Genomic DNA, 13871 nt, shown 5'->3' on the forward strand with positions numbered 1-13871 from the left:
AAATGTTATCATTAGGAGGGTTCATCAATAGCCTGCTGATGGTTCAGCTCTGTTTCTCATCCACACATAGTCAGCTTGTGGAAAGTGACATGGTGTCAGTGCTAAGGAGGCCAATGAAGGTGGAAGTGGCCTGTTCTCAACAGTTGACAAGGTGTGAGTATCAGCAGAGGGAAAATTACTTTTTGTAGTGACCCATCCACTCCCAGTCTTCATTAATTAATTTGCAAACTGGACACCATCAAATTAGGCTTGAATAAAGATTGGGAGTGGATGGGTCACTACAAAAAGTAATTTTCCCTTTGCTGAGACTCACACCTTCTTGTCAACTGTTGAGAATAGGCCACTTCCACCTTAATTGAATTGACCTCATTAGTACTGATCCCCCACTTGGTAAGGCAACTCCCATCTTTTCATGTGCTGTAATATATATACTGCTTAGTGTATTTTTTCACTCCATGCATCTGATGAAGTAGGTTTTAGCCCACGAAAGCTTATGCCCAAATACATTTGTTAGTCTCTAAGGTGCCCAAAGGACTCCTCGTTGTTTTTACAGGTATGTCAGGGGCCTTAGAATGCTATGTCCCTTTCCAGCCATGGTTCACAAAGGAACTTCTCTTGGGAGCAGCTGCCTAACAATTCTAACTATAGCTCTATAGCCCTTGATGCTTATTCTACTTTAATTAATTACATTTTCATTGATTTTGTTTGTCTGAGTCCTGTGCTTTGGATGATTTTGTTACTCTTTTTCCGGGTTAGGTAGTCTATAGTAGACCCCTACCATGATATCACGCTTGTTTTTTACCTCTTTTGTCTTTACCCAGAGACTTTCAACAAATTTGTCTCCTGTTTCCATCTCAGCCCCAATGCAAGAGTAAACATCTTTGATATACAAAGCAACACTGTGACACTGCACCCCATAGTGTTCACAGTGATATTATGATAGGATTATGGCAAAATTATGATGCATTTTGTACAAGATAAGTCATGCAAAGTGGACTTTGGGAAAAGTTATGGTTTGCTGAATATGATTATTCTATTTGTATGCATGTATCATTTTTGCATCTAAAGTTATAAATATTAATTATGTATCTATACTTCAAATATAGTTACACTTAGGTAACACCCACTAGACAAGATGCTTTCAGTCTAAATAGCTGGTTGTAAAGGGCCTATAAAGGTTTATGGGCCATTAGAAAGAACAATAGGCCTTAGGAGAAGCTTATCTCTAAGGCTGCCTGTCTGTCATGGATTCCGTGACCTCCATGACTTCTGCAACAGTCGGTGTGGCTGGCTCCAGGCTACCCCTGGGCTAGTCGCTGCTGGGGCAGTCTTGGGCCACCGCGACCTTTCTCCCCGCAGCAGCAGTAGTTTGGGTGTGCAAGGGGGCTCAGAGCTGGGGCAGAGGATTGGGGTGCAGGGTGGTGCTTACCTTCGCGGGGACTCCCCAGAAGTGGTCGGCATGTCCCTGCAGCTCCTAGGCACAGGGGGTGGGGGCTCTGCGCGCTGACCCTGCCTGCCTCGGTTCCCGGCCAATGAGAGCTGAGGAGCGTGGGCAGTGTGCAGAGCTCCCCTAGCCTTCCCTCCCGCTAAGAGCTGCAGGGACATACCAGCCACTTCTGGGGAGCCACGCAGAGCTGGGTAGGGAGCCTGCCAACCCTCTCCATCCCCCAGCACCAGCGGGGGTCCCAGGCCATGTGCCACTGCCTGCCCCTCCCAGCACCGCAGCCCAAGTTTTAGTTAGAGGTGTATAGAACAAGTTATGGACAGATCACAGTCCATGATTTTTTGTTTACTGCCCATGAGCTGTCCATGACTTTTACTAAAAATACCCATGACTAAAACGTAGCCTTACTTATCTCCCACCTTGTGAGCCTTCCTGAGAACGCTACAGACAGCCTGTGAGTGATGGCTGCTGTGACTCTACAAGAACATGTGACCAGGCCACATGATGCTGGACTCCATCTTGGGATGTCAGTATTTTTCCACAGACTGGTTTGGGAACCAAGCTTTGGAACAAAGGGTTCCCGCCATATGCAAAAGCTATATAAGGCAGGGAATATCGTCTTCTGTGGTTCTTCACTCCCCGCACAAGACGATTCCGGGAAACACCTGAGGAACAAATACTGAACTGTGGGAAGTGCTGGACCCAGGCTAAAGGGATTTCTAGCCTGTGTATGAAACACCTGGGGATTCCAGGCTGCAAAGCCAAGTGTAGTTTGTGCCTTAAGAATCTACGAGTCTGCTTGTACCATCAGTTAGGGTGAGAGTGGATATGAATAGCAGATTATCTAGTATATTAATCTTAGGTTGCATTTTTGTTTATTTGCTAGGTAATCTGCTTTAATCTGTTTGCTAGCATTTATGATCACTTAAAAATCTGTCTTTTGTAGTTAACTTTGTTTTGTTCTAATCTAAACCAGCTTTGACTGGAGTGCTTGGGAGAAATCTCTGCTTGGTTACCACAAGTGTACATTGCTCTCTTCACATTGAGGGAGAGGCAGACCAGGCATTATACCTATATTTGGCCAGGGCAGGATGGTACTGCTCCAGGGTCCCAGACTAGGAACCTGGTGGTTAGAGAGCCATGTGTAACTGCAGCTGGGTGTATCCCTACCTGTATGAATGCTGGTGAAAGTGCAGGCTGAAGGGCTTTGCAGCTTGTCACAACAGTACAGTGTGAGAGGGAACCCAGGCTGGTGGGCTAGGGGGCTCAGTGTTACCCCATTTCCAGGTGGCACCCCTGGGGGAACCTGTCACAGTGGCATAGTTGTACAGGATCATATGCACAGCTTGTTGTTCTGAGTGAGATTTGCACTTTATACACTGGTGGCGATTTTAAGTGAGATTTAGAATAGAATATCAGGGTTGGAAGGGACCTCAGGAGGTCATCTAGTCCAACCCCCTGGTCAAAAGCAGGACCCATACCCAATTAAATCATCCCAGCCAGGGCTTTGTCAAGCGTGACCTTAAAAACTTCTAAGGAAGGAGATTCCACCACCTCCCTAGGCAACGCATTCCAGTGTTTCACCACCTTCCTAGTGAAAAAGTTTTTCCTAATATCCAACCTAAACCACCCCCTTTAAGTGTGGTGGCTGGAGAACAGTCAGAAGTTACCAGTTTGTCATTTTCTGTTTTCTTATTTTGGGCAAGGGAAGCCGGGACAGAAAGGCAGGAAAATGGGTGAGTGAAACTAGTAAGAAGTTGGAGCTGTGCAGATTGCAGGTAGAAGAGAAGGAAAAAGGACACATGAGACTTATGGAATTAAAACAGCTGGAAATTGAGACCGAGAATACCAGACAAGAAGCTGCACACCAAAGAGCCATGGAAACAGAGGATGCTAAGCAAAAAGCTGCACACCAGATAGTTTTGGAGCTGAAACAAAATGAGGCTGACAAAGAAATGGAGATCCAGAAATTAGCCATGGAGGAAAAAGAAAAAGAGAAGAAGCACCAACAGGACTTTACAGAGAACCAGAACCCCCCCACACCAGTGAGTCCCACCTCTCCAAAAATCCACAAATGGGAATGGTTATGCTCTGCATAGAGGGAAACGGGATATTGCTGAATATTGTATCACCTTCAAAAGGCTGTGTGTATTTCATGAGATTCGTGAGGACCAAAATATGCCCACTTTAGCTGCAAAATTGTCTGGGATTGCTCTGGAATATTCAATAAGATACCAATTAGAGATGCTTCAGATTATGGTAAATTCAAGGAAATGGTTTTAAAACAGTTTCAGATTACACCTGAAACATGTAGAGTAAAATGTAGAAGCCTTGAGAGGGGTGCTGGGATGAGTAATGTGGCCTGTGTAAACCATATGAAAGATTTGATGGAAAAGTGGGTAAAGGGAAAAACTGTTACAAGTTTTGAAGGAATGGGTGATCTTGTTGCTCGGGAACATTCCCTGAGTATATGTAGACATTATGTGAAACTAGTGTTTATGGGATAAAAAGGTGAAAACTGTTGAACTATCTACTCTAGCTGATCAATTTGAGCAAACTCAAGCATCTTTTGCAAACAAACCACAGAAAGAGGAGTTTAAACCTGGTGGGAAGCAGAGTTCCCATTTTACTCCTGGGAAGGAGGATGGGGGGTCTGGGTGCTCACTTCCCCAAATCCATTCCTCAAGTCCTTGTCCCAAATCTCCTGTAAAAACAGAGGAGCCCAGAAGTGCTATCACTGTAATTCCACTGAGCACCTGAGGAATAAATGCCCTGTGCTGGGTGGTAACAGGCTGCAAGCAACTCATTGAAATGCTTCTACCCTGAGCACAGAGTTACCTCAGGCAATTGCCACTTATCATACAGATTTCAGAGTAGCAGTCGTGTTAGTCTGTATCCGCAAAAAGAAAAGGAGGACTTGTGGCACCTTAAAGACTAACAAATTTATTTGAGCATAAGCTTTCGTGAGCTACAGCTCACTTCGTTGGATGGATTCAGTGATGAATGTTAGTCTTTAAGGTGCCACAAGTCCTTCTTTTCTTTTTATCGTACAGAGTTTGTTAAAAGTAGCTTCTGTCCAGCCAGGCATCAAGCACATAAAGGCTGTCAGGATTAATGGCAGAGAACACGTGGGGTGGAAAGTCACTGGGCAGAAATTTCTGTGGTTAGGAGGAAAGTTACTGCCAGGGCAGATGGCAGAGCTTTTATTAGTGGGAGGTTACAAAATCCTTGTGCCTTTGGCTAAAGTGCATATAGAACCTGAGGATTTGGAAGCTGTATTGGCTGTGGCTGTGGTAAATGATAACCCGATTGCTTTGTTGCTGGGGAATGATTTCTTCAATGTAGCTTGGGATGTCAAGGAGAAATTTTATGCTGGAACTTCAGAAGTAAAGAGCGAAGTCTCCGGAACTGCTGGAGGAATGGGAGAGTGTCTCTCTAATTTCTCTGCAGCAGTGGAAAACTGTATGCTTCCATGGGTGGGTGTGGTTGAGACCAGCTCCTGCACCTGGTAACCAAAGGCAGGGTCTCTTTTGGGGGGAACCCGTCACAAACACCTCTCCTTTTTCCCCCACCCCCGCCTGTCCTTCCTGAGCAAGATGTTCCCTTCTGTAGCAATATTCCAGTCATGTGTATTGTCCCGCCAAGTCTCTGTGATGCCAGCTATGTCATAGTTGTGATTATTCACTAGTATTTATAGTTCTTCCTATTTATTTCCCATATTTTTTGCATTAGTATACAGATATCTAAGATACTTATTTGATTTCCACACTGCTCCCTCTTGTTTCTCCTTTGTCCTTGCTATAATTGCCACATGCTCCCTTCAGATGTCCCTTCACCCATGTCCTCATGTTTTTGACTTACCTGTGAGCTTTTGTCTCCTGACCCCATTGAATGTAGCTTAAAGCCTTCTTCACTAGCTTAGCCAGGGTGGAACAAGGAATTGGGAATAGAAGATTGTTGCAATACCAGTATCTCCTTTCATTCACTGAGAGAAGAGGCAACAGGAACTATATTAAGAACTTCCATCTTCTGCTAAAGAGGTTTCCAGGAATCCCAGCATAACTGGATGGCACCATTGCCACAGTTCTCTCTTCCTTATTGGGAGGGTGAACTCTGGGTAAATAGAAGTTTTGTCATTTCATAAAAAGTTACTTTCAAGGGCCATATTGCCTCCTTAAGAGGAGAGGAATGCTCAACTTTTTTTGACATTGTCTGAAGGTGTAGGAATTTTTCAATTCTGGTAATTTTGTGGAGGTATCCATGGGGACATTTAGGTCTGATTTGTGTATTTTCAGTAGATATTGCTGCTATGTTTTCCAAAAGAGCTTGTTTGGAGGCCTAGCTTACCAGCACAAGTGTGCAGTGCATTTATTTGCCCTATAGGGTAATTTGTCTGTCTGATCAGTAAACACACTTTTGAAGTCCAGAGGCCAACTGAGATGGACTTTTGTATTGATGCAGTACTTGGGGTTATTGAAGTATTATCTGTAACAGTCAGGCTGCAGACACCTCAAAGGGAAATCAGAAATTTAACACCTTAAAAATGAGCAGTTGATTTAACTGATTGCATACTGTGGTGTTGTACTATAAAACCATGTTGAGTAACGTCTTTTTTTAAAGCTTCTGATGTTCTGAACTTGATGGTCATTATGAGATGTATGCAGACTATGGTTATTAATTTATGTATTTGTGTATATAGAAAACTATGCTCATATTCCATGGGGCAGCTTCAGCTGTATCTCACAGTAGAGTGGTGAAGCAGTCAGATAGGGAGAGGCACCTTCCAAACCAGTTATTTTCACAAAACCAACTTAAAATACCCATATATTGTCCAGCTCAGGAAAAGAAAATGATGGACCATTAGAGTTAATGGGGAGACATTGAGACATCCTGGCTAGAATTTACCTCACTCTGAATAATTATGAGTTATCATGCCAGGTGAGAGAGAGAGTTCAAAAAAAAAGGGGGGTGGGTGGGAGGTGGGATCCTTTTTAAAAGGAAGCTTGAAACTGAAGTTGTCATCCAGAAATTGAGGGACCGCCTCTAGGAGGGAAGCTGTCCATGAATGTAGGATCCCTCATATAGCTAGGGGTATGCTGAGAAATTGTTGAAAGGCAATAAATAACCTGTATTTTATCTTCAGGTACCTATGCCGGGAGAAGGTATTTGATAGTAGAGGGCTCCATAATCTAGCAGACAGAAACATAACAATATCCAATGGCTGGAAGTTGAAGCCAGACAAATTCAAACTGCAATATTTTCTAGTCTGTGTCCTTGTGGTTCTTCCCTGAACTCTTTCTGTTCTTCTTTGAGTGGTTGCAGACACGTATTCCATTCGTGTGCGGGCACCCAGCACACACAAGCCAGAGAACTTTGCCTAAGAGTACCTGTAGAGGTGGCACTTAACATAAGAACGGCCATACTGGGTCAGACCAGAGGTCCATCCAGCCCAGTATCCTGTCTTCCGACAGTGGCCAGTGCCAGGTGCCCCAGAGGGAATGAACAGAACAGATAATCATCAAGTGATCCATCCCTGTCACCCATCCCCAGCTTCTGACAAACAGAGGCTAGGGACACCATCCCTGCCTATCCTGGATAATAGCCATTGATGGACATGTCTTCCATGAATTTATCGAGTTCTTTTTTGAACCCTGTTTTAGATTTGGCCTTCATAACATCCTCTGGCAAAGAGTTCCACAGGTTGACTGTGTGTTGTGTGAAGAAATACTTCCTTTTGTTTTAAACCTGCTGCCTATTAAATTCATTTGGTGACCCCCTAGTTCTTGAGTAGTTTTGAATCATCCACAAATTTTGCCACCTTACAGTTATTTCCTTTTTCCAGATCATTTATGAATATGTTGAATTGTACTGGTCCCAGTACAGACCCTTGGGGGATGCCACTATTTACCTTTCTCCATTCTGAAAACTGACCTTTTATTCCTACCCTTTGTTTCCTATCTTTTAACCAGTTTCTGATCCATGAGGGGACCTTCCCTTTTATCCCATGACAGCTTACTTTGCTTAAGAGCTCTTGGTGATGGATCTTCTCAAAGGCTTTCTGAAAATCTAAGTACACTGTATCGACTGGATCCCTCTTGTCCACATTCTAGTTGACCCCTTCAAAAAATTCTAGTAGTTTGGAGAGGCATGATTTCCCTTTATAAAAATCATGTTGACTCTTCCACAACAAATTATCTTCCTTATACACCCTTCATGTTTTCATTTGTCAGTGCTACTTCCCTCTGTACTGTTTCCATTTTGACTTCCCTAATTTTAACCTTTGATTTTCAATTTCTGTTTTAACCCTTCCCACTTTGTACAGATGTAGCTCTCTTGGTTAGTGCATTAGGGACATTGCATCGTGTGTCACCACATTGAGATGAATGTGGTGTGTAAGGGGCAATGCTGATATTGTTTTGCTTGGCACTGTTTTCTAAAGGCTGGGTTAATGGGCATCAGCAGATCAGATTATGTTGAAATTTTTCTCTGCAATATAGAAAAGTTTTAAACACAACATTGTTTTAGAACTGTGAGTACAGCAATTGTAATGAGTCTAAAATCTCAGTTCATATTCTTTGCACACCTATGATTTTTCTCATGGCCTCGTTCATCACTGAACACTATACAGGCAATTCATACCGCTGTAAATAGGAAGTCCCTCTTATGTTACCCTGACAGCCTATGCCAGTTGGTCTGCTCTAATAACCTTCTTTTCTTTTTCCTCTTAGGAAATTTGCTACAGGATCCTATTGCTCCCACCAACTCCACGTGTCAGCATTATGTCTGCAAAACTTGTAAAGGCAAGAAGATGATGATGAAACCATCATGTAGTTGGTGCAAAGACTATGAACAGTTTGAGGAAAATAAACAGCTGAGCATTCTAGTGAACTGCTACAAAAAGCTGTGTGAATACATAACACAGACTCCATTGGCACGAGATATAATACAAGCAGTTGACTGTTCTGCAGATCTTTTGGCTTTGCTCAAAGATGGATCACCACTCCATGAAGACACAGAAAAAACTTCTGATGCAGCCATGCCTTTGTGTTTGACACATTCTCCATTACCTTCAACCTCAGAACATGCTAATGATCCTCAAGCTAGTTTTTCTTCAATGCCTGAAAGCACACATAATATTGATATTAGAGGTTCTGTTATCAATGGGTTGCCCAATTGTAATGGGCTTTCAGTGGATAAACTTGGAGTAAATATTCCTTCCCCTGAACATGCAAATACAATTGATGTGTGTAGTACTGGAGAGTACATAAAAACTGAGGATATCTCTAGCAGTCTTCAGCCTGTGTGTGACACAGTTTCTACTAGTGACTTGTGTACATCAGGCCTTGACATCTGCAGTTTCAACGAAGATATAAAACCTGGCTCACTGTTGCTTAGTGTTGAGGAAGTTCTCCGAAGCTTAGAAACTGTTTCAAGCACTGAAGTTTGTAGTTCTGATCTGCAGCCCAGCTTGGAAGCCACCGTATCCAATGGTCCTTTCCTGCAGCTTTCTCCCCCACCTCTTAGCCATAATGTTTTCATGTCCACAGGTGCTTCTCCTCATGGGATCTCATGTACAGCAGCAACACCTAAGGTAGTTAAGTTAAACCGAAAACGATCTCGATCAGAAAGTGACAGCGAAAAGGTTCAGCCACTACCCATTTCCAGCATCATCTGTGGCCCAACGTTGGGAGCATCAGCTCCAGTAACAGTGAAACAGGAAAATAAGATGTCTTTGCAGCCTGTAGCAACTGTACCCAATGGAGGCAGTACTCCTAAAATAAGTAAAACTGTACTCCTGCCTAATAAAAGCATGAAAAAGAATCTAGAACATGCCCCCAAGAAATCTCACCCAAAAGCCAAACCAGGAATACTGAAAACAAAAGACAAAGCAAAGGAAAAGGTTGCTAGCAGCAATGTTATGCCAGGAAGTCCGACAAAAACTGCATACAAAAAGCCACAAGAAAAGAAAGGGTGTAAATGTGGTCGCGCCACCCAAAATCCAAGTGTTCTTACATGCCGTGGCCAACGCTGCCCTTGCTACTCTAACCGTAAAGCCTGCTTAGACTGTATATGCCGTGGCTGCCAAAACTCATATATGGCTAATGGGGAGAAGAAGCTGGAAGCATTTGCAGTGCCAGAAAAGGCCTTGGAACAGACTAGGCTTACTTTGGGCATTAATGTGACAAGCATTGTGCGCAGTGCCAGCACAAGTACCAGTGTAATTAATATGACAGCGTCACCAGTAACTACATTTTTAGCTGCCAGTACACACGATGATAAAAGTTTGGATGAAGCTATAGACATGAGATATGACTGTTAAATCATTTTTTTGTCTCTTCCCTGCCCTTAGTAGGGGAACTGCTACAGTTTTAAGGCAGCTATGGTTCTGTTTAACTTGCCGAAGCTCCTGCCTATAGATCACTTGTATCAAGTGTTTTTCATTGCTATGTTATGTGTGTTAGTGTCTGGGAAATAGTTTGCAGATAATGGAGGAGTTACCCTAAAACTGTCTTTAGATCTCACAGCACCTCATAGTTTGAGATCAGATGCTGATGTAAATGGTTTTAATACAAGATGACCTTTGGCAAGGAACATATTAACCTCATTGTACCAGTTAATGCTTTGTGCTCAATTAAAGCTTCCAATTAAATGTAAGGAAGTGATATCTAGTCAGTCCATCAAAGTTGTGCTAGTTTATGATTTGTGAAAATAACTACCAATTACACTGCCATCGGAGTCAGTGTTGCTAGCAAATCACATCCCATTCCTGTTGAAAGTACAGTATTAGCTGAGCAATGTAGTCTTTGAATGACCCATCTTTTTTGATCATGAGTGTTGGTTATCTAGAGCATGGAACAGTTACAAATCAATTTCATGGAAAGAGAAGTTGTCCCTCATTGGAATTGGCTAAGAAGTAACTGCAATTAGCTGGAGTCAATTGTAAGGTGGCTTTCCCTCCAGATCCTGCTCAAGTCTCTCTGTAATCACTTCATTCACTTTTTCTAAAAAACGTACAGGTAGGTGTGTGTCTGGTATATTTTATGCCCTGTGGCACTAACTCCATTCATCTTTGGCATGTTGCTGTTCACTTAATCCTGAGAGGGGAAACAACTAATAAACAAAGAAGGGCCAAACACCACATATGTAAACTCATTGATTTCAGTGGGAGTTGTTGCATGTAGTATCTGAGAAGAATTTGACCCTAGGTTACAAATATAAAAAATAAATCTGGGCTGGGTTAAAATCTTTGTCCATTGGTACCCCCCCCACCCCAAAAAACCAAAAACAACAAAACATAGTGGTTTATACAGTCTTTACCCACCATTGGTTTCTCTTTTCTTCACTTAAAGATATAAATGAGGTTAACCCTGTATTCTGATGCACTTGGGATCTATTTACCCTAGGAATATGGCCCATTGTTACTTGCTTCCCCTCAGTCAGGAAAGAGAACTGATGGGTAAACAGGATCAAGTTATTCTCAGTACTCATTAGGTAAAGTATGCTACACAGCTTATTCCACCAAGTGTTCAGCTCACTCTTCTACATTCGATATGCCCAACTGGTTGGTTTCCAGTTAATCCCTGAAAATAAGGAAATAGTTCAAAGAAGGCTTTTTGCATTTTGCACAACATTACAACAGTTTTAAGATTTTTTTTATGCCATTCCAAAGAAGTCAGACTTCCTCATGATGCAGAGATATCTCATCTTTAAATGGTACAGCACAAATAAAAGATGGTATGACTAGTATACAAAGCATTATCCTTCTAATTTAAAAGACAGTTACTATTATAACAGCATGTCTAAAGAGAAACAGTGCTAAAATTTTTCAAATTCCATTTTTGGCAGCCATATTCTTATTAATTAAATGAAATCTCCAGTGAATTATGACATAATGTTGGATATATTTTGATTGTGCACAAAGCACGTACAATGATGGTTACCTGTCTAAGAAATAAGCAAAAACTTTTTGGACACAAATCAAATGACACCACCTTTTGTTTTTGTAGTGTACTTTGGTGTCATTTTCTGTGAATGTGGTCAGATAATTTTTTTCGTTTTGTTTTGTATTCCCCCCCCGTCTTTTTTGTGGGGTCGGGTAGGGTGGGGTGTTAAAGCCATAGGATGAAAAATGTGATGTATGTGTCCAGTCTGTACTATTTTGTTTTTGTTTTGCAAGAAGAGTTGAAAAATATTTTTGATAACGAGAGTAAATGGTGGAAAATGCTTCTTAGTATTCTTGTCTTTATTTGCCAATCCAAGTACCTGAATTCTCTGTTTTTAACCCTCATGAGGTTTAATGATGTCCTATTAAAACATATTTAGTTAAATTTGTATGTGATTTTGTGTGTTGACCAAGAGGATCCTACTATTTTCTACTTTGGTGGTTTGACTTTGACCTACTCATGTAAATCTGTGTTTATTATTCCACTACATGTAAGTAAAGTAATCAAGTGACAAACGGATTTTAGTGGAGTTTGAGTAACATGGGTAGTAGCTTCTGAACACTTCCGCAAAGCTGTTAAGTTTTGCTGAGATTGTTGTTAGTACATTTATTTGTACTCTAAACTATATACTTCAGTACACATTCCTCAATGTAGGAGTAGTTTGGAATTATTTATTTTTTACTGTTTCATTAAGTGAAGTTCCAGTTGTTGGCGATTTAGGTGAAGTGTGTTTTGGAACCATTGATAGGAGACCCCTGATCATTAATGTAACATTGCTAAATGGTAAATTCAGGTTGTTTTAAAACCAAGTTTCCTTTTATGCTACCACGTTCTTGAAATGTGTATTAAAATGTAAATTGATTAATAAATGTTAGTTTTCTAATTCTATTTTGTAACTGCTGAGGGCATCAGTGTGGCATGTATGAATGCTTTTTAGTTTTCAGAAGAAAATTGTTTCTTCATAATTTAAAATTAGCTTTTGTTTCTTTTCATTTTCTGCCTCCCCTGTATGTTGAGGAGTAAATTAAGCAGTGGAAAAGGATTATGAGTTTGGAGGAGAGAACTTCAGTGAAATAATTGCATTGGTCCTGTCTCTTTAGGACCATTTAAAGCAACCTAAATACTAGCTTAAATGGTCTTTACCTTCATGCTGGCTGTTTTTTGCCTGTCTACACTAGTGAGTACCACAATTGCTATTACAAGTGTCGCTGCCCCCATGGAGTGGTGCAATAATGGGAAACCTTGAAGGCTGTGCTAGTGTAAATAAGACCACTTGGGGCTACCCTGCATTTGGTAAGTGTGTGCTCTTTCTCTCTCGCCTCAGAGTTTCTGCAGTAATGCATTACTCTTGCAAACTTCCTTCATATTCTCTAATTTGAGAACTGCATCAGCAACAAAATGTAGCCGGTGAAGGATCACTATCTTCAAAGATATTTCTGATGTAAGCTGCTTCTTAGCTGAGAGCATGCTGCACGAATTGGAAGATCAAAAACTTTTTTTCAAAAATTGGATCAGTAACTTGTCTGTCCTTTTCTGGGATGTGTAATATTTCTCTTGGAAAGTGCAGTTCATGTGATACAAAATGAATGTGGTGTTCACATCCATACCATCTGAATACAAGAGAGAATCCTTTGTCAAGGAATAGACACATTAAAACATTTTCCATGAATCAAACTACTATTTATATATAACAAATTTGTCAAAGTTGCAAGTGCATCTAGTTTGGCTAGACTGTCAATTTATTATTTTTACGGTAACAAAAGTATGCTTCATCTACACTTCAAAAGTATGTTTAAAGAAACCTAAAGAAAAAAGACCGCAGTGGTCTTACATTTATCTCATTGTAAAAAGGCACCAAGAGGGAGAGAGACAAATAGGGTAGATGAAGTAATAAGTTGATATGCACAGGTGCAGTTTGGGCATTTGCAGGTCATGAAATTCTGTTACGTATAAATAACTTCTGAGTGTTTTTTCACCTTGTAGCTGATATGGCAAAGGTGAGTTTTAAGAGGGATTAAAATGAGGCGACGATGGCGGCTTGATAAGTGGACATTGTGAATATGTTCCATGCTGGAAGGACAGTGTGTGGAAAAGAATGTGTGGGATTAGGAGAAAGAAACTAAGGTAGATGTTGAACTGAGCTTGAATTGCAGGGGGAAGAAGGGGCTGGGTCTCATTATTTTTAGGGACTACCCAGATTTTGATTCATTCAAAGAGTTGGGGGGGGGGATTTGGCCCCCTTCTCCCTTTGTGGCCAGCAGCAGGGTCAGGAGCTACTGGGAGAACAGCAGCAGCAGGTGCTGCCTCCCCATGGTAAGGGGAGCTGGAGTGCAGTAAGGGAAGAGTCTACATCACAACTGGTCCTCTTGTCCAGACTTGGTACTTCACTGATGTATCCCAGACTCTGACACCCCACTCTGGAGAAGCCCCTGCATCCTGGCAAGAAGTGATAGGTGCTATCTAGTGCCTTGGCCAGCTGCTTG

General features: G+C 41.7%; 1 protein-coding gene across 3 annotated transcripts in view; it reads left to right on the top strand.

Moving 5' to 3' along the window:
* The window catches only part of MSL2 (MSL complex subunit 2), a 34023-nt gene extending 22355 nt beyond the window's left edge, over nucleotides 1-11668 (top strand). For 2 of the 3 annotated variants that reach the window (XM_077825648.1, XM_077825649.1), the window contains exon 2: nucleotides 8173-11668. In XM_077825648.1, coding sequence (XP_077681774.1) covers nucleotides 8173-9764 — 1592 coding nt within the window. In that variant the 3' untranslated portion in view covers nucleotides 9765-11668. Of the gene's footprint in view, nucleotides 1-3076; nucleotides 3490-8172 lie in introns of those variants that run through there. The other variant, XM_077825650.1, reaches the window with a different exon arrangement.
* The last annotated feature ends 2203 nt before the right edge of the window (nucleotides 11669-13871 follow it).

Source organism: Eretmochelys imbricata, chromosome 9 (genome assembly GCF_965152235.1).
Source record: "Eretmochelys imbricata isolate rEreImb1 chromosome 9, rEreImb1.hap1, whole genome shotgun sequence".
Classification (NCBI taxonomy): domain Eukaryota; kingdom Metazoa; phylum Chordata; order Testudines; family Cheloniidae; genus Eretmochelys; species Eretmochelys imbricata.